The 19,971-nt window shown below is 47.5% G+C and overlaps 1 protein-coding gene across 4 annotated transcripts in view; it reads left to right on the top strand.

Moving 5' to 3' along the window:
• PODNL1 (podocan like 1) overlaps nucleotides 1–19,971 on the top strand; it is a 302,248-nt gene that overhangs the window by 208,299 nt on the left and 73,978 nt on the right. For 3 of the 4 annotated variants that reach the window (XM_078685604.1, XM_078685610.1, XM_078685601.1), the window contains 3 exons: nucleotides 3,567–3,682; nucleotides 5,554–6,211; nucleotides 6,805–6,953. In XM_078685604.1, coding sequence (XP_078541730.1) covers nucleotides 3,567–3,682; nucleotides 5,554–6,211; nucleotides 6,805–6,953 — 923 coding nt within the window. Of the gene's footprint in view, nucleotides 1–3,566; nucleotides 3,683–5,553; nucleotides 6,212–6,804; nucleotides 6,958–19,971 lie in introns of those variants that run through there. The other variant, XM_078685613.1, reaches the window with a different exon arrangement.

The following is a 19,971-nucleotide window of genomic DNA, read 5'->3' as shown; positions in this document are numbered from 1 at the left end:
CTTCGTGGTAAATAGCGAAAACTTAGAAAAATGCACTTTAGTGCATTTTTCTAAGTTGGATGTTACACACACACATGTCCTTTGGACATGTGTGTGCGCAACATCAGTCTACATTGACATTTCAGGGGTGCTACAGGGTGTCCTTTGGACACCCCTGGCACCCTTGAAATCGCATCCTTATTTGCGATTAGCAAATTGCTAATCGCAAATAAGGAATGACTCCCCATTCATTCCTATGGGCCTTTGGGAATAAATGGGGAGTCATTCCTTATTTGCGATTAGCAATTTGCTAATCGCAAATAAGGAACATGTAGAAATCGCAATTATTTTTGCGATGTCTACATGAATCCCGTTTTGCGAGTCTTTAATAGTGATTCCTTAATAATCGCTATTAAGGACTCGCAAAACGGGACATTGATGAATCTAGGTGTTGGTCGTATAGTCATAACTATAAGTGGTGCATTGTTTATCACAATTTGGAATTATCATGGGTGATAAAGCTTGCAACCCCTGTTAAATTTTGGGAGGTCAAATCTGACGGAATTTACCACATGGAATAAATCCACTAAATACAGGGACATATGGATTTTGGTGTGGTAAGGTATTATTTATCGCACACAACTTTGAAGACCTTGGCATTGGATGCTATTGGAGGTGATCATTATTGTATTCCTAATGAGGCCTTGAGAGTAAAACTGTATTGTTAAAATAAAAAAGTGAAAGGAGGGGATGAAGAGACAGCGTGACGTTCACTTTCCCTCCAATCTGAATCTGTGGAGAGCAAATGTGCAGACGAAAACTTCAAATCACAAGAACGCAGATGTTGAAATGGTTGCCCCATTAGAAAAGTGAGAACTAAAGTCCATTTCCACTTAGGAAACATAGGCTACTGGAGGGAATTTATTCTGTAAACCTTTTAAAAAACGCACTTCTTCGTTCTGGAGAAAACATGCAGAAATAACTGGTACCTAATCTGAGGCCTTTTACGATTAAAGATGCAGCAAATTTCGAGCCTGTGCATCACCTCGGATTTCAAGGAGTTAGACTTCTTCTCAGAACACCACTTGGCAAAAGCTTGCTTCCAAGTGGAATACGACACCCTCGTTAACAGCCGTGTCGTTGCAAGCAACACTCATAGAGTTAAACTAGAGGGCAACCTCTCAAGTTCCAAGCAGGTAGGTGTAGTGAGCAAACAGGATGCAGAACCTATCCATTTTGCTGGGACAATGGATTTTCCTTCATTGGCTGAGGCTTCGGCTCTGTGTAACTGAGCTTCGACAGATCTGATCCTAAGCTTGCTTTGAGTAATCTGGTGCTATCAAAATCACAAGGTTTGTGCTGATAACCTCTTGCACTACACTACATAGCAGTGTCAGAAGTCCTGGAACATACATAGCATCTACCAGATTCTCTGCTCTTTGGGTACTGTATGGACCAGAGCTTCAGACATTTTCAGTTCATAGTAGCTCCATCTTTGTGATCAGGTAACCAAAAGATGAACTGCTGTCAGCCCAATTCATCTGTGATCGTCCAAGTCCATCACCCTTGCAGAAATGCTTTGTGACCGTTCACAAAGAATATACCCCCAGATGCATCAAAGTTATGTTTTGCGAGTCCTTAATAGTGAATTTTAAGGATTCGCTATTAAAGACTCGCAAAACGGGATGCATGTAGGAATCGCAATGTTATTTGCGATTCCTACCGATTCCTTATTTGCGATTCGCTAATTGCGAATCGCAAATAAGGAATGGCTTTCCCATTCATTGCTATGGGCCTAATGAATGAGTCATTCCTTATTTGCGATTAGCAATTAGCGAATCGCAAATGTGCCGCAATTTCAAGGGTGCCCGGGTGTCCAAAGGACACCCTGTTGCACCCCTGAAATGGTAATGTTCACTGGTGTTGTGCACACACATGTCCCAAGGACATGTGTGTGTGTGTAATATACAACTTAGAAAAATGCACTAAAGTGCATATTTCTAAGTTTTTGCTATTTACCACGTAGTTTGAATTCGCGGTAAATAGCGACCCCAGATTGCGAATTCGCAATCTTGGAATGGTTCATGCATTGCATTTAAGGAATCGCAAATTGCGATTCCTTAAAAGCAATCGCAATTTGAGAACTCGCAATTATTTGCGAATTCTTAAATTGCGAGTGCATGAACCATTTATGCATCTCAAATGCCATTTTTGCGGGCGCAAACGGCCGAATTTTGCGATTCGCACCGTTTGCGCTCACAAAAATGCTTGATGCCCTACCTGTTAGTGTTTAATGAAGACCCAGGGCGGGCGCTAATCATTCGCAAACAAATAGGCTGTCCGGATGTGACAGCTTGCATGGATGACTGCATGCACTTGTGATGGTAAAATCACAGTATGCCACTTGTTCTTGCCTTGTGACCCTTGTTGCTTCAAGAGACACGGGTCACAATGCAGGAAAACTGCAATTTAGAATGCTGGGATAGAGGTCACAAGAGGACACAAGCCAAATCCGGCCCCAGTAATACTAATAAGGCAGTTGGATCCTGAGAGTTTGCTTACAAACTATCCCTTAACAGTGGGAAGGCCTTGAGCATCCCTCACAATGCAGGGAGAAAAGTTGGTCGCAACACAATGCAAAAAGTGTGCTTCAACCATCTCTTTATTGTCAAATTGGTGTAAACAGCATTGAAAAGCCGTGAACTCTTGATCCGCCTCCATTTTGGTGTGGAAAATATTTGAACCATGTCAGCGATGGCCATGACCAGAGCCACTGAAATAATGTGATTTTGGAACTGCAGTGGTTTCTGCATAATTCTTGATTTGTCATCTGCTGCATAATCTTCAGACTTGAAGAAAAAAAAATCGATCCCAAACCAATCAAAGTGAACTAAAAACACAGCAACACGTGTTGCAGCACGGTGGAAGGCTCTTGGTAAATGTTGACTGGTCACCTTTTTGTTGCGGATTGCTGTATTTGGGTGTTAAAATTCTGCTAATTAAGTGACCCCTTTACCCATACAGTGTTAATGTGTAAAAATGACAAGATAATAAAAATGAAAAAAAATTGCTGCATTACTCTGCATAATTTGTCTTATGTTACCATATAATTTAGTCAACCCCAATGCATAATTGGATCCTTCCCTTCCAATGACCCTGGTCATGAAGTAATTGAATTGCTTATTATGGCATTAACTGTGGATCCTTGCACATCCGTAATGAAGCCGCCTTTGGTCACCTGGCACCAGTATAGAAATGCTATTGAAGAAAACCTGCGGATCCAGTCCTATCACCTGGGATGTTCACATAAGGAAGCCGCAGTCATTAAAATATGCCAAGCAATCCACCGTATATAGTTAATGGGCGTTCTGGTTAGTTTTGTGTGACACATATTCATGGGTGGTGCTCAGATGATCCCGCCAGGAGTGCTGCGCTCAAGTATTTCCCTCCTCTGGTGCCAACACAGATTATCCTGCTTGTTAAGTACAGGTCATATATTTCATCACCTTTCTTGATCGTGGTGTTTTATAAAAGTTTTCTCCTTGCACGTGCAAGCTCAGCTTACCTGTACCATCTCTCACCTGCAGTATAACAGAATCTCCAGGATACCAAAGGGCTCTCTGAGCAGCCAGTCAGAGCTTCGGGAGATCTACCTGCAGAACAACATCCTCTCCAGCGATGGCTTGGATTCCGCAACCTTCAGGTGAGGACCTCTGAATTTGTGGCCTCAAAACCTTTAGCCGAAAATGGCAAACAGTAAAACCTTAAGGTGAGAATCAATCAACGAAATCTCCAGGTGAGATGCTGTGACGGCCAATCCTTCAGATGATAAAATGTGAACCCAAAAGTCCGGTGATAACCTGTAATCATTGATTCCAAACCGTGTAGGGGAGAACATTTGAGTCAGTGCTGTATTTGTGAAAGAAAGAGGGCTGGTCCCCAGGCTCCCTTCAGAGGTCTTCGACCAGTGCTTTTAAATGTTGGTGTGCTGAATAGCAAGGGTGATAGTCTTAAATCCACCTCATGCCTCTTTAATCCGCTACCAGACACCTCCACCTCCTTTATCTCACTCTTGCAGATCCTTCCTTTCTCCCTTTGTGATGGTTTTACAGACGTTTTCTTCCTCTGTCTTTCCCATTTGTGTGTTTTCCTCACTCAGGAAGTATCTGATGAGGAAAAATAAGTGCAGGTGGCCACCACCGGCAACCACCAGCTCAAATTAAGCACTGATTTGACTCACAGTGTTCAGTAAGAATGTAACCTTGCACAGCCACCAAGTGAGAATATGTGACACACCTTCCAAACATCTAAAAGTTTCTTTAAAACTTTTCAAATAATTGTGTTTAAATGTTTAAGTAAGGCCATGGGACCTCCGAATCTTCAAGTGAACAACTGGGCCCCAAAAACCTTAAGGTGAGAACAGCAGCCCTCAAAACCTTCAGCTGAAACTTGAGCTCCACACATTCTCGGGGCATTCTGCCTCCCTGACCCCTCATTGTCAGGAGAGAATCAGTAAGCCCAATACAGTTGGGTTAGGTGAACCTTTAGGAGACTTCCCCCTTCCGCCCCACATCCTCAGATGAGACCATAGAATTCCTAGTTATCCAGGTGAGTCCTGGAAACCCTGTGAACATAGGTGAGCTTTGTCAGGAACACCTACACCCTTTAGTGAAGCCATGGGAGTATGTGTACCCTAACAGGAGTGCCTGGGACTCCAAGCCCTTCTGGAGATAAAGTGAGACTTTTACTCACAGTGACAATCTCATTTTCTAGTAAAACATCATGTCCGCCCCATATTCTAGTCAAAAGAATGGAGACCTAGCGCTCAAGTGAAACCCAGGGGCTCCCACATCTGGTGAAACACTGATTCCCCAGCCTTTCAAAGAATCACTTGGACCCCATCAACTCTCAGGTAAGACCAAGAGAACACCACACCCACAGGTAAGATCCTTAGGCCCCATCAACACTGTGTGAAACACCCACATCTTCAGTGAAACCTTCACACACTTAGGTAAGGGTATGGGACCTCTTCAGTCACAGGTAGGACCATGAGATATTAGCAGCCACAACAACATGGGAGACACATTTCACTGAGACGTGCAATTAAACAGCCTCAGATGAGACCCTAGAACCATGAGAGCTGTAGAGTGGCCATGGATCGCACTGCACCCTCTTGACACCCGTGGTGAGATACTAAGACCCTCACACCTTCCATTAAGTCCCATGAAGCTCTCAGCCCCTGCATATCCAATGCCATAGGTGAGGTCTATACATTGCCCTTACTCGTAGGTTGAACCCTCATGTCTTCTCATGAATAGCAGGGTTCTCCTAAACCTTCCATTGAAGCCTTAGGCTGCCCACCGCTTTGTGAGAACCTATTAGACCACTCGATGAAATACTGGGCTCACTAGACCATAATGCACTCCGGTGAGTATGGAGTATGGACATTGTAGCACCTGTTTAAACCTGTAACACATCATCTGCCATTCTCATCTCATTCTTCTTCCTGCTCCAGTATTCTTGGATATCACTTTTGCGATCCTGTTACAAACCCTCACTATCCTTTCCTTTTAGCAAGTTGAAAGGTCTGGAATATCTAGATTTATCCAGCAACCAGCTGACGGAGATTCCTTCTGGCTTGCCACCCAACATTGTGATCCTCCACCTGGGCAAGAACCTCATCACCACCATCCCAAAGAGCGTGGTGAGCGGCATCCGGAATCTGGAGTACCTACTGCTCCAGAACAACAGGCTGAAGGCTGGCGGGGTACATGGGGATGCATTCCTTAACCTGCGTAACTTACACACCCTCCACCTCTACAACAACCAGCTAGACCACATCCCCCCTGGCCTGCCAAAGAGAGCGCGCTCCCTCATGATCCTGCATAACCATATTTCCGAGATCCGCCTCAACGACTTTGCTGCCACATATCACATCCTGGAGCTGAACTTGAGCTACAACTCACTCTACAGTGCGCGCATCCACAGGCTGGCCTTCCGGAAGCTACGCAAGCTGGAGAACTTGGACATGTCAGGCAACTTCTTGACGTTCATCCCCACCGGCCTGCCCCTTAGTCTGGAGGTACTCACTCTAAAGAGGAACCAGATAAACAGCCTGTCCCAGGAGGCCCTGGCCAACCTCACACAGCTGAGGGAGCTGCATCTGGCGCACAACCGGCTCCAGGTGGGCGCCATCACCCCAGGCACCTGGCAGCAGTTGCAAAGACTGAAGGTGGGTGGTCCTGAGGCGAGGGGTCAGGTGATGTTGTCAGACGGTGCAAATTGGACTGGGCCTTGGGTACTGGTAGGTAGACTTAGGGAACATGAAGATAGGGGAACAAGACATGGAATAGGGGAGGTGAAAAGCCATCTGGGCTGCTTAGGGACAGTGTAAAGTAACAATGGGTACAGAGAGATGAAACAAGACATGGAAAGAAGGGGGACTGTAAAATGAGAAATGGGAAGCATTAGAATAAAGTGTGATAAAGTACATAGGCCTGATATAATGAGACACCAGGTGTAAATGCGTGGTGAAAGAACAAACATTGGGTGCAGATGGATGGCAAAATTAGACATGAGGTGCAGAAAAATCAGGGAAAAAGGCATGAATCGAGACAGTGAAGTGAAGGCTGCAACTGAGACACAGCAAGTGATGGTGAAATGAGATTTAAGGTGTAAGATGATACAGGCTCATGTACATTCGAATATCATAATTGCAAGGCTAGCGTGAGGTGGAGATTAGGATATGCACTTTTCAGTTTTGTTAGTGTCCAAAGGAGGGCAGTAGAACAATCTGATGGCATCTTTCCCCTTCTCCACATGCAGACACTGGACCTGGGCAGCAATGAGCTCTCCTACGTTCCCCCAGACTTGCCAGAATCCTTAGAGAGCCTGCACCTTCAAAACAACCGCATCGCTTCCATCAGCTCCGAGGCCTTTCACAGCACGCCCAACCTCAGAGTTCTCTTCCTCAGGTAACGCGGGTAACAGCACGCCCAACCTCAAAGTTCTCTTCCTCAGGTAACACGGGTCACAGAACATCCAACCTCAGAGTTCTCTTCCTCAGGTAACACCGGTAACAGCACGTCCAACCTTCGAGTCCTCTTCCTCAGGTCACATGGTTCACAGCACGTCCAACCTCAGAGTTCTCTTCCTCAGGTAACACGGGTAACAGCACGTCCAACCTCAGAGTTCTCTTCCTCAGGTAATACGGGTCACAGCACACCTAACCTCAAAGTCTTCTTCCTCAGGTATCACAGTTCACAGCACGCCCTACCTCAGAGTTCTCTTCCTCAGGTAACACGGTTCACAGCACGGCCAACCTCAGAGTCCTCTTCCTCAGGTAACATGGGTTACAGCACACCCAACCTCAGAGTCCTCTTCCTCAGGTAACACTGTTCGCAGCACGCCCAACCTCAGAGTCCTCTTCATGAGGTAACCACATTCACAGCACGCCCTACCTCAAAGTCCTCTTCCTCAGGTAACACGGTTCACAGCACGCCCAATCTCAGAGTCTTCTTCCTTAGGTGTCACGGCTCACAGCACGCCCTACCTCAGAGTCCTCTTCCTCAGGTAACACGGGTCACAGCACACCCAACCTCAGAGTCCTCTTCCTCAGGTAACATGTTTCACAGCACTCTCAACCTCAGAGTCCTCTTCCTCAGGTAAAACTGTTCGCAGCACGCCCAACCTCAGAGTCCTCTTTCTGAAGTAACCACGTTCACAGCACCCCCTACCTCAGAGTCCTCTGCCTTAGGTAACACGGTTCACAGCACACCAACCTCAGAGTCCTCTTAGTCAGGTATCAGGGTTCACAGCATGGCCAACTCAAAGTCCTCTTCCTCAGATAACATGGTTCACAGCAGCTCAACCTCAGAGTCCACTTCCTCCAGTAACACGGTTCACAGCACGCCCAACCTCAGAGTCCTCTTCCTCAGGTAACATGGTTCACAGTACGCCCAACCTCAGAGTCCTCTTAGTCAGGTAACAGGGTTCACAGCATGGCCAACTCAAAATCCTCTTCCTCAGGTAACACGATTCACAGCACGCCCAACCTCAGAGTCCCCTTCTTCGGGTAACACTGTTCACAGCATGCTCAGCCCCGGAGTCCTCTTCCTCAGGTATCACGGTTCACAGCATGCCCAACCTCAGTCCCCTACCTCAGGTAACATGGTTCACAGCATGCCCAACCTCAGAGGCCTCTTCCTCAGGTAACATGGTTCACAGCACGCCCAACCTCAGAGTCCTCTTTCTCAGGTAACACAGTTCACAGCAAGCCCAACCTCAGAGTCCTCTTTCTCAGGTAACACGGTTCACAGCACACCAACCTCAGAGTACTCTTCCTCAGGTAACACGGTTCACAGCACACCAACCTCAGAGTACTCTTCCTCAGGTAACACGGTTCACAGCATGCCCAACCTCAGAGTCCCCTTCCTCAGGTTGCATGGTTCACAGCACACTAACCTCAGAGTACTCGTCCTCAGGTAACACAGTTCACAGCCCACCCAACCTCCAAGTCCTCATCCTCAGGTAACAGCGTTCACAGCACGCCCAACCTCAGAGTCCTCTTCCTCAGGTAACTATGTGTTCGAGGCATATGGGCTGCAGATGGTACATTTATGAATAGATCGCCATCTGGTGTTGGGCTCGGATGATTGCACTTGTTTTTCTTCTGGAGAAGTCTTTGTCGTCATAGATGACTCCTCCTCTTGGTGTTAGTGCGCATGGGCATCGGCTCCATCCTTAGATTGTTTTTTTCCGCCATCGGGTTCGGATGAGGATCGAAGCGCTCCGGACCGACTTCAATAAAGAAGGTTATATTCGGCGCGTAACCCTTTCCAATTCGACGGTATTGTTATCGAACGCGACTCCAATTCCATCTCGACGCGTTTCGAAGAACGACGACTATGAGAAGACCAGCTCGACGTAGTCCAGCCCGGAGTCCATGGAAAGGACTCCATTCAAAAAATGTCCAACGTGTGGTGCTAAGTTCCCACACAAGGACCTACACGAAGTGTGCAACCTCTGCTTGTCCCCTGAACACGAATCCAGGGACTGTGAGGCCTGTGCAGCATTTTCTTCAAAATCGACGATTAGAAACCGTCGAGCCCGAAGACACGAGGTATCGAGAATGCAGTCACAAGCAATCCCGGAGCTGTTCGAGGACCAGCACCCAGAACAGGAGGAAGAAGAGGCCGACGAGGCGGGGTCTGAAGTGGACGAGTCCGACGTCGAGGAAATCGACGTCCAACAAACCGTGAGTGACGACGTCCCTTTACCAAAGAACAGACCCCGCACGGTGTTGACCCCGCCCTCGAGCCCGGTCAGACAACCGAAAAGAGTTTCCGACGCCCCGCCTTCGGGCCCGGCACCGAAACCGAAACACTCGGTCTCCCATCATGGTGGTTCCGATAGACGACCCACATCGACACCGAAGCTCCATGTCAAAGAAAGCTCGAAGTCGAAACAGTCCATGTCGACACCGAAACACGTTTCGACGTCGAAAACACCCTCGACACCGGGGACATCGTCGACACCGAAAACATCGGATCCGAATAAAATCTCGGTGCCGAAAACACAAATGGACAGTCAGAAGAAAAAACACCTTTCGGACCCGAAAGCTGCGGTACCGACACAGGAATATAAAACAGATTCTAAACAAAAGACTCTGTTTATTGATCCACAAACTGGCATGGTAGTCACAGAACTACCTAAAAAGAGGAAGAATGAACAGTCGGACGACAGGACTCATCCGAAGAAGAGAACAATGGGGACAAATACAACTCCTCCCCATTCTCCAAAACCTAGAGACACACCCTCTTCTCCTCTTCCTCACAATAGGCCAAATATTCCTCCCACACGACCATCTACACCTACAACAGATGTAGAAAGTGACACAGGGGAGGGAGAACACCCTGGGGATGATGAAGACACAATCCCAGAGGAGGCAGACCCATGGGAAGAGTACAATGTAGGGTCAGATAACGATAATGACCCTGAACTGTATCCTTCAAAACCTTCACCTCCTGATGATAATACTGGTTTTGCGCAACTCATTAATAGAGCAGCAAAATACCACAAGGTAGAACTACATGCAGAACCTCAAATAGAGGATTTCTTATTAGAAACACTACCTACTACACAAAGAACATCAGGAACACTACCAATGCTTAAGGGCCTTCTCACTCACACATCAGAAATATTCAAAGACCCAGTGAGGGCTAGGGTACTGAACCCAAGGATTGATAAGAAATATAGGGCAGCTCCAAAAGACCCAATATTCATTAAAGGGCAAATTCCTCTAGACTCACTAGTAGTCACAAACGCTCGTAAGAGAGCAAACTCTTTATCTACAGGAGAAGCTCCACCTCCTGACAAAGAGTCTAAGCTAATAGATGCCTCTGGTAAGAGGGTAGCATCTCAAGCGGCAAACAGCTGGCGCATAGCTAATACACAAGCACTACTTGCAAGGTATGACAGAGCGCATTATGATGAGTTAGAAAAGCTCATCACACATCTCCCTAACGAACATCAAAAGAGAGCAGATCAACTCATACAGGAAGGGAAGTTAATTACTAACACTTCAATCAAGTGCGCCCTAGACGCGGCAGACACTGCAGCAAGATCTATAAACACAAGCATCATGTTAAGGAGACATGCATGGCTCAGGGTTTCAGGGTTCAAACAAGAGGTACAAACATCATTACTGAACCAACCTTTTGATGAGAAAACACTTTTCGGCACAGGGACAGATGAGGCCTTAGAAAAGATGAAAAAGGATACGGAAACGGCTAAATCAATGGGAGCATTGCAACAGCCGACACAAAGTGGTTCCTTTCGTAGGTCCACCTATAGAGGAGGATCCAAAAATACAGGTACAAGTCAGCAACAAACCTCTTTTACACCTACATCACCCAGAGGTAATTCTAGAGGTAGTTACAGAGGTAACAACAACAAAGGTAGAGGTCGCGGAAACAACAACAACCGCAACTCTCCAACCCCAAAGCAGTGACTTCATACAGCTCCCCCCAGACCATATAACACCGGTCGGGGGACGCCTATCACAATTCCTACCTGTCTGGGAAAACATCACATCAGACAGGTGGGTGAGACAAATTATCCAACATGGTTATTGCCTGGAACTCACATCTACCCCACCAAACATCCCCCCCAAACAGCGTCCAATGAAACAAGATCACCTGACACTGTTAAAACAAGAAGTACTATCCCTACTAGAAAAGCATGCCATAGAGAAGGTTCCACAGCACCAACAACGAACAGGAGTATACTCCCTATACTTCCTAATTCCCAAAAAGGACGGGTCTCTAAGGCCAATACTGGACCTGAGACCTCTCAACGCATACATAAATTCGGAACATTTCCACATGGTCACGCTCCAACAAGTACTTCCTTTACTGAAGAAAGGGGACTTTCTTTCTACACTGGATCTAAAAGACGCTTACTTTCATATCCCAATTCACAAAGCCCACAGGAAATACCTCAGGTTTGTGGTAGAAGGACAACATTATCAGTTCAAAGTCCTTCCGTTTGGTGTCACAACGGCACCAAGGGTGTTCACAAAATGCCTGGCAGTGGTGGCAGCTCACCTAAGAAGACAACAAATACATGTCTTCCCATACTTGGACGACTGGCTAATAAAAGCCAAGTCACAAGAGGAATGTCTTCAAAACACACAAAAGACAATTCAGCTACTACACCAGCTAGGGTTCACAGTGAACTACACAAAGTCACACCTACAACCAAGCAAGGTTCAACAATATCTGGGGGCTACTATAGACACAGAAAAAGCCAAAGTATACCCCAATCCAGTCAGAATCCAGACAATGCTTACAATCATTCAAAGATTCCAGCCACAACACTCATTACCAGCAAGAGTGTTCATGCAGCTATTAGGGATGATGTCATCCTGCATACTGCTAATACCATATGCCAAACTACAAATGCGTCCGCTACAAGAATGCTTAGCGACACAGTGGAATCAGGCTCAAGGACAGATTACAGATCTGGTGTTGGTAGACGACCGCACACACCGCTCTCTGAAGTGGTGGAACACAACAAATATTGCCAAGGGGCGTTCGTTCCTAGAACCGATTCCACAGGTGACAATAACAGCGGACGCATCGCTCACAGGATGGGGAGCACATATGGAGAAATACACAGTACAAGGAAGGTGGAGTGTGCAGAAAAAAAGACTACACATCAATCACCTAGAACTACTATCAGTGTTTCTAGCATTGAAAGCCTTCCAAATACATGTTGCCAACAAAGCAGTCCTGATCAGAACAGACAACATGACAGCAATGTATTATATTCAAAAACAGGGGGGGACGCACTCTCTCCAACTATCCAGACTAGCACAGGAAATCTGGAGATGGGCCATTCCTCAAAACATCTATCTGTTAGCCGAACACCTACCAGGAGTCCAAAACCAGATAGCAGACATCTTAAGCAGACAGTCGGAACAAATACACGAATGGGAACTGCACCAACAAATACTGCAGCCATTCTTCCAAAGATGGGGACAGCCAGAGATAGACCTCTTTGCCACTCATCAGAACGCAAAATGCCAAAGCTTTGCGTCCAGGTACCCACACCACCTGTCGCAGGGCAATGCGTTATGGATAAATTGGTCCAACAAATTTGCATACGCTTTTCCCCCTCTCCCACTAATCCCATTAGTGGTCAGGAAGCTGCAACAACACTCAATGACCATGATACTAGTAGCACCCACGTGGGCAAGACAACCGTGGTTCACCACGCTCCTGCAACTCTCACAAGTGCCACATCAAAAGCTAAGAATTCTACCCATGCACCTTACACAGAACCATGGAGAAATAATGCACCCAGATCCCACACAACTGAACCTAGCGATCTGGCTCCTGAAATCCTAGAATTTGGGTACTTAGATCTACCCCCAAATTGCATGGAGATAATTAAACAAGCGAGACGTCCCACCACCAGAGCATGCTATGCAGCTAAGTGGAAGAGGTTTGCTATACACTGTACTACTAATAATATCAACCCTCTGGACGTATCAACAAGGGAGATTATTTGCTACTTACTACACTTACAGCAATGTAATCTCGCGTACACATCTATCAGAGTACATTTAGCAGCTATAGCAGCGTACCTACAAAACAGCATATATCACTGTTCAGAGTGCCAGCGATAAAAGCCTTCATGGAAGGCCTTAAAAGAGTCATTCCACCAAGATTACCACCTTCCCCGGTCTGGAACCTCAACGTAGTACTCACCAGACTAATGGGACCACCCTTCGAACCTATGCATAGGTGCGAGATACAATTCCTTACATGGAAGGTGGCGTTCCTTATAGCCATTATCTCACTCAGGAGAGTAAGTGAATTACAGGCATTGACAATACAAGAACCATTCCTACAGTTACACCAGAATAAAGTGGTTCTTAGAACAAACCCAAAGTTCTTGCCTAAAGTAATTTCAGCATTTTACATCAACCAGCCAGTGGAGCTACCAGTCTTTTTTCCAAAGCCACAGACGGTAGCAGAAAGGGCTCTACATACACTAGATGTCAAAAAGAGCCATTTTGTACTACATAGAAAGGACACAAAACTTCAGGAAAACTAAACAACTATTTGTAGCATTTTCCCCAACACATAAGGGCAATCCTATCTCTAAAGCAGGCATCGCTAGATGGATTGTAAGATGTATACAGATATGTTACATTAAAGCAAAGAGAACATTAACTGTTCCTCCTAGAGCTCATTCTACACGAAAGCTAGGAGCATCTATGGCATTCTTAGGGAACATTCCCCTAGATGACATATGTAGAGCAGCAACTTGGTCTACACCACATACATTCACAAAGCACTACTGTGTTGATGTACAGGCTACACAACAAGCCAGAGTGGGCCAAGCTGTATTAAAAACTCTATTTCAAACAGTTGCGACAGACACTGGTGACCACCGCTAGGGAGGTAACTGCTGTACAATCTATTCATAAATGTACCATCTGCAGCCCATATGCCTCGAACGGAATATGCTACTTACCAGTATGCATCTGTTCTTGGCATAGAGGGCTGCAGAGTGGTACATGCCCTCCCTGCCTCCCCGGAAACCTGTGTCTGTCCCAACATTATCTTATTTAGATACATTTACATGGGCATATCTTTATGTATTATACTACACTACTCCATCTAACCCTACTATGGCAAAACAATCTAAGGATGGAGCCGATGCCCATGCGCACTAACACCAAGAGGAGGAGTCATCTATGACGACAAAGACTTCTCCAGAAGAAAAACAAGTGCAATCATCCGAGCCCAACACCAGATGGCGATCTATTCATAAATGTACCGCTCTGCAGCCCTCTATGCCAAGAACAGATGCATACTGGTAAGTAGCATATTCCTTACAGCACGGCCAACCTCAGAATCCTCTTCCTCAGGTAACACGGTTCACAGCACGCTCAACCTCAGAGTCCTCTTCCTTAGGTAACACTGTTTACAGCACGGCCAACCTGAGAGTCCTCTTCCTCAGGTAACACTGTTCACAGCACACCAACCTCAGAGTACTCTTCCTCAGTTAACACGGTTCACAGCATGCCCAACCTCAGAGTCCTCTTCCTCAGGTAACACGGTTCATAGGACACCAACCTCAGAGTACTCTTTCTCAGGTAACATGGTTCACAGCACGCCCAACCTCAAAGTTCTCTTCCTCAGGTAACACGGGTCACAGAACGTCCAACCTCAGAGTTCTCTTCCTCAGGTAACACTGTTCACAGCACACCAACCTTCGAGTCCTCTTCCTCAGGTAACACGGTTCACAGCACGGCCAACCTCAGAGTCCTCTTCCTCAGGTAACATGGGTTACAGCACACCCAACCTCAGAGTCCTCTTCCTCACGTAACACTGTTCGCAGCACGCCCAACCTCAGAGTCCTCTTCATGAGGTAACCACATTCACAGCACGCCCTACCTCAAAGTCCTCTTCCTCAGGTAACAGCGTTCACAGCACGCCCAACCTCAGAGTCCTCTTCCTCAGGTAACTATGTTTACAGCACGGCCAACCTCAGAATCCTCTTCCTCAGGTAACACGGTTCACAGCACGCTCAACCTCAGAGTCCTCTTCCTCAGGTAACACTGTTTACAGCACGGCCAACCTGAGAGTCCTCTTCCTCAGGTAACACTGTGCGCAGCACACCAACCTCAGAGTACTCTTCCTCAGTTAACACGGTTCACAGCATGCCCAACCTCAGAGTCCTCTTCATCAGGTAACACGGTTCATAGGACACCAACCTCAGGGTACTCTTTCTCAGGTAACCGCGTTCACAGTACACCCAACCTCCAAGTTCTCGTCCTCAGGTAACAGGGTTCACAGCACAGCCAACGCAAAGTCCTCTTCCTCAGGTAACACAGTTCACAGCACGCCCAACCGCAGAGTCCTCTTCCTCAGGTAACACGGTTAACAGCCCACCCAACCTCCAAGTCCCCGTCCTCAGGTAACAGCGTTCACAGCACGCCCAACCTCAGAGTCCTCTTCCTCAGGTAACTATGTTTACAGCACGGCCAACCTCAGAATCCTCTTCCTCAGGTAACACGGTTCACAGCACGCTCAACCTCACAGTCCTCTTCCTCAGGTAACACTGTTCACAGCACACCAACCTCAGAGTACTCTTCCTCAGTTAACACGGTTCACAGCACACCAACCTCAGAGTACTCTTTCTCAGGTAACACGGTTCACAGCACCCCCAACCTCAGAGTCCTCTGCCTCAGGTAACACGGTTCACAGCACACCAACCTCAGAGTCCTCTTAGTCAGGTATCAGGGTTCACAGCATGGCCAACTCAAAGTCCTCTTCCTCAGATAACATAGTTCACAGCAGCTCAACCTCAGAGTCCACTTCCTCCAGTAACACGGTTCACAGCACGCCCAACCTCAGAGTCCTCTTCCTCAGGTAACATGGTTCACAGTACGCCCAACCTCAGAGTTCTCTTAGTCAGGTAACAGGGTTCACAGCATGGCCAACTCAAAGTCCTCTTCCTCAGGTAACACGATTCACAGCACGCCCAACCTCAGAGTCCCCTTCTTCGGGTAACACTGTTCACAGCACGCTAAGCCCCGGAGTCCTCTTCCTCAGGTATCATGGTTCACAGCATGCCCAACCTCAGTCCTCTACCTCAGGTAACATGGTTCACAGCATGCCCAACCTCAGAGTCCTCTTTCTCAGGTAACACAGTTCACAGCACACCAACCTCAGAGTACTCTTCCTCAGTTAGCACGGTTCACAGCACACCAACCTCAGAATGCTCTTCCTCAGTTAACACGGTTCACAGCAAGCCCAACCTCAGAGTCCTCTTCCTCAGGTAACTCTGTTCACAGCACGGCCAACCTCAGAGTCCTCTTCCTCAGGTGACATGGTTCACAGCACGGCCAACCTCAGAGTCCTCTTCCTAAGGGAACATGGTTCACAGCACGCCCAACCTCAGAGTCTTCTTCCTCAGGTAACACAGCACACCAACCTCGGAGCCCTCTTCCTCAGGTGACACGATTCACTGCACACCCAACCTCAGAGTCCTCTTCCTCAGGTAACTCTGTTCACAGCACGGCCAACCTCAGAGTCCTCTTCCTCAGGTAACATGGTTCACAGCACGCCCAACCTCAGAGTCCTCTTCCTAAGGTAACAGGGTTTACAGCAAGGCCAACTCAAGGTCCTCTTCCTCAGGTAACAAGGTTCACAGCACGCCCAACCAGTCCTCTTCCTCAGGTAACACAGTTCACAGCACGCCCAACCTCAGAGCCCTCTTCCTCAGGTAACACAGTTCACAGCACGCCCAACCTCAGAGTCCTCTTCCTCAGGTAACTCTGTTCACAGCACAGCCAACCTCAGAGTCCTCTTCCTCAGGTAACATGGTTCACAGCACGCCCAACCTCAGAGTCCTCTTCCTCAGGTAACACGGTTCACAGCACGCCAAACCTCAGAGTCCTCTTCCTCAGGTAACACGGTTCACAGCACCCCAACCTCAGAGTACTCTTCCTCAGTTAACACGGTTCACAGCAAGCCCAACCTCAGAGTCCTCTTCCTCAGGTAACTCTGTCCACAGCACGGCCAACCTCAGAGTCCTCTTCCTCAGGTAACATCGTTCACAGCACGGCCAACCTCAGAGTCCTCTTCCTCAGTAACACCGTTCACTGCACCCCCAACCTCACAGTCCTTGTCCTCAGGTAACCACGTTCACAGCACGCCCAACCTCAGAGTCCTCGTCCTCCGGTAACACCATTGACAGTGAACTGATCTAAAGCTGTGTCCAGCTTTACAAGTCAAAGTCACTTACCATGTCCTGATCACACCTGTATACTGCTAGCTTAACGTACAGCCTATTCATGCCCACTGCAATACATCGCCCCACATACCTCAGAAATGGCATCCGAACTTGCCTAGACAAATACTGTGTTACAGTACTTTTGTAGCTTAACTGTTATGGGTTCATGCAGTTTTACAGTCATGTCATCTCGCATATAACTCCGGTGTAGTAGTAAAACATTTGAAAATTCATCATAAGGGTTAGAGGTTTGTAATCAGATAGTGCAGACGTCGTCACTGTGTGAAATTAGATCATGCCCTTATGCCTGCCTGGACACCACGCAGAGGTTTGGTGGGTTGCATATAATTCTATATTAAATTATAGGCATCACCAGTTTTGCAGGCAAGTATCTTATTATTCTGCAGCATCAGACTTGATTAGCTGTTTATCCACAATTCCTTCCAAGGTGTTCCTGAAAGCTTGCAGGACAGTAATTGGATGACAGCAACCCCACCAGAAACTGTTCTGCATTCCAGCAGTCTGGCACTAACATTGCTTTGAGTGAGGCATTCACATGAGTTTTTCTGAAAACTCTGATGCATGGGTCTTCTGGAGAGTCATATTGAGTTAAAGAAAAGTAACTTTCCTCTTCTCTCCTAGTGGCAGTAGAGGAGGATAACCACCGAGGCACTTTCCTTTCTTGAGTCAAGGCACAGAGAGCAGATGTTATATATGTAAAATAAATCTATCTACCTGTCCATCCGTCCATCCATCCATAAAAAACAAAGAAATACCGATATGTCGTTGAATCAAGGTGTGATGCCTACTGTAGGAAGCCGGCTCTTTATATAATGGACCAAAAAGAGGAACACTGTGTAAGGAGTCCAGACAAACTTGTAAGGAATTAAAGAGGCAGACATGACACCCCAAATGCTCTCTTTTGTGGCAGTGTGTGAGAGCAGTTAGGCATATCAGTGGGTAGTGCTAAGCATTTATTGCACACACATTGGCAGTGAGACACACATTCACCAAAGAAATCCAAGACCAATTTCTAAAATTAACACATACTTTCATATGAATTTAGATACCATGATCATAGAAATCAGGCAAGTACTTTTTGAGTTATGAATGCAGTTTTCTAAAGTCAGTGCAATTTTTAGGTGCAGTATTGTTATCCTGGGGGGGGGGGGGGGGGGACATATACTGCATTTGGGCACCTAACAGCGACTTAGGGGACTGTTCTCCAGGACTTAAGGTGAGTATGGGGCAAGGTCCAAGGCCACAATCAACAGGTCCCCTGGGTGCAGAGGTGTGTTGCGGCGTCGGGTGTCCCGTTCACTTTAATGGTGAACGGTCAGGTTAGAAAGAGGCTGTAAGCTGGGACTGGGGGGCCAGTCCGAGGGAACCCACAGAAGGGGCTCGACCCTTGAGGTCCTTGTTCACAGAGGGGAATACTATTGGTCCACTTCTCCTTGGGCGGTGGGGCTTGAGTGCAGTGGTGTCTTTTGGTGTCAGGTTCTGTGCTGGAGTCACTCGCGGTTGGAGGGGGGCCTTCAGAAAAAGGCTGCAGGCAGCGACTGAAGTACAGTCTGACTAAACCCAAGGGTGGGCTGAGCTCTTGTGAATCTGAGGATCCCATTGGCGCCATCCCTTGGACTGGGGCTGTGGAGCGCAGGTGCAGGTGTACTTTGGGGATATCGGGTGGCAGTGGTCGCAGATTCACTTATTTGTCTTGGTTTCTGCTGCATAGGGGCAACAGGTCGGCTGGGCCACTCACGATGTGGATCTCCGTCTCGCTGAAATCTCTCAATGTGCAAGTCGTTTTTACTCGGCGTTGGTGTCTGGTCTGGACACATCAAGCCTAGGCTGCTGCCATGTGTCCAGTACCCCAGGTATCGGTGTTGTGCGGCTCCGGTCAGTTCTGGCGTCCCCACACTTTCGAGGGAGGACGGAGCCGAGCTGTAGATGCACAGCTACCTCTTACTGGGCTGCTGCTGCATCAGTTGTCCCAGTGGGCAGCAGGGCGGTGAACCAGATCTTGTTTCTTTGGTGCCTGTTGCTGTAGAGGTGTAGCTCCGCTACTCCAAGGGAGTCTCTTTGGCAATTGGGGAAGCAATGGCATCCCTCTGAGTTTTTCGGGAGTCTACACAGCAGCAGGACGAGTTGGTTGTTCCATGAGGGTCGGGTGAAGCAGGCAGGCTGGCAGGATTGGCACCAAGTCAGTCGTGCTCCTCGGTTCTCGGGTGAGCAGTTTTCTTTATCCACTCCTTCGAAGTGCTGGTATCAGGGGGTCACCTAAATAAAATTTAGGGGCATTAAGGAGTGTGAAGGGTAGTAGCCAATGAGCTACTGGGGTCACTACCCCCCCTAGATTACCGCTTACTTTGGGGAGCGGGCGTCACCCTGTCCCAGAGTTCCTAATTCCACCACACACAAGATGGTGAAATTTCTACATTTGTGTTCATTTCTGGCTTGTTCACCCTAGTGTATGTCCAGCCTGGTCGTGCAACACGCCTCCTGCATAGCTAATTTTCCTGCCTCTCCAGGGCCTGATGGGCCCAGGACAAGGGGTGGAATCTCCCCTGTCTGGGGAAGCTTTGGGTTGCATATCAAAAGCGGAAGAGGCCTTCGAAACCTCCTGCCTTGATATGCTGATTTACCAGCCTTCCTGGGGGAAGGAGGTGATAACGCCTC

This window comes from Lissotriton helveticus, chromosome 1_1, assembly GCF_964261635.1.
Source record: "Lissotriton helveticus chromosome 1_1, aLisHel1.1, whole genome shotgun sequence".
NCBI classification, from domain to species: domain Eukaryota; kingdom Metazoa; phylum Chordata; class Amphibia; order Caudata; family Salamandridae; genus Lissotriton; species Lissotriton helveticus.
Note: the sequence above shows the minus strand (reverse complement) of the source record. Positions and strands in the feature narration are given on the sequence as shown.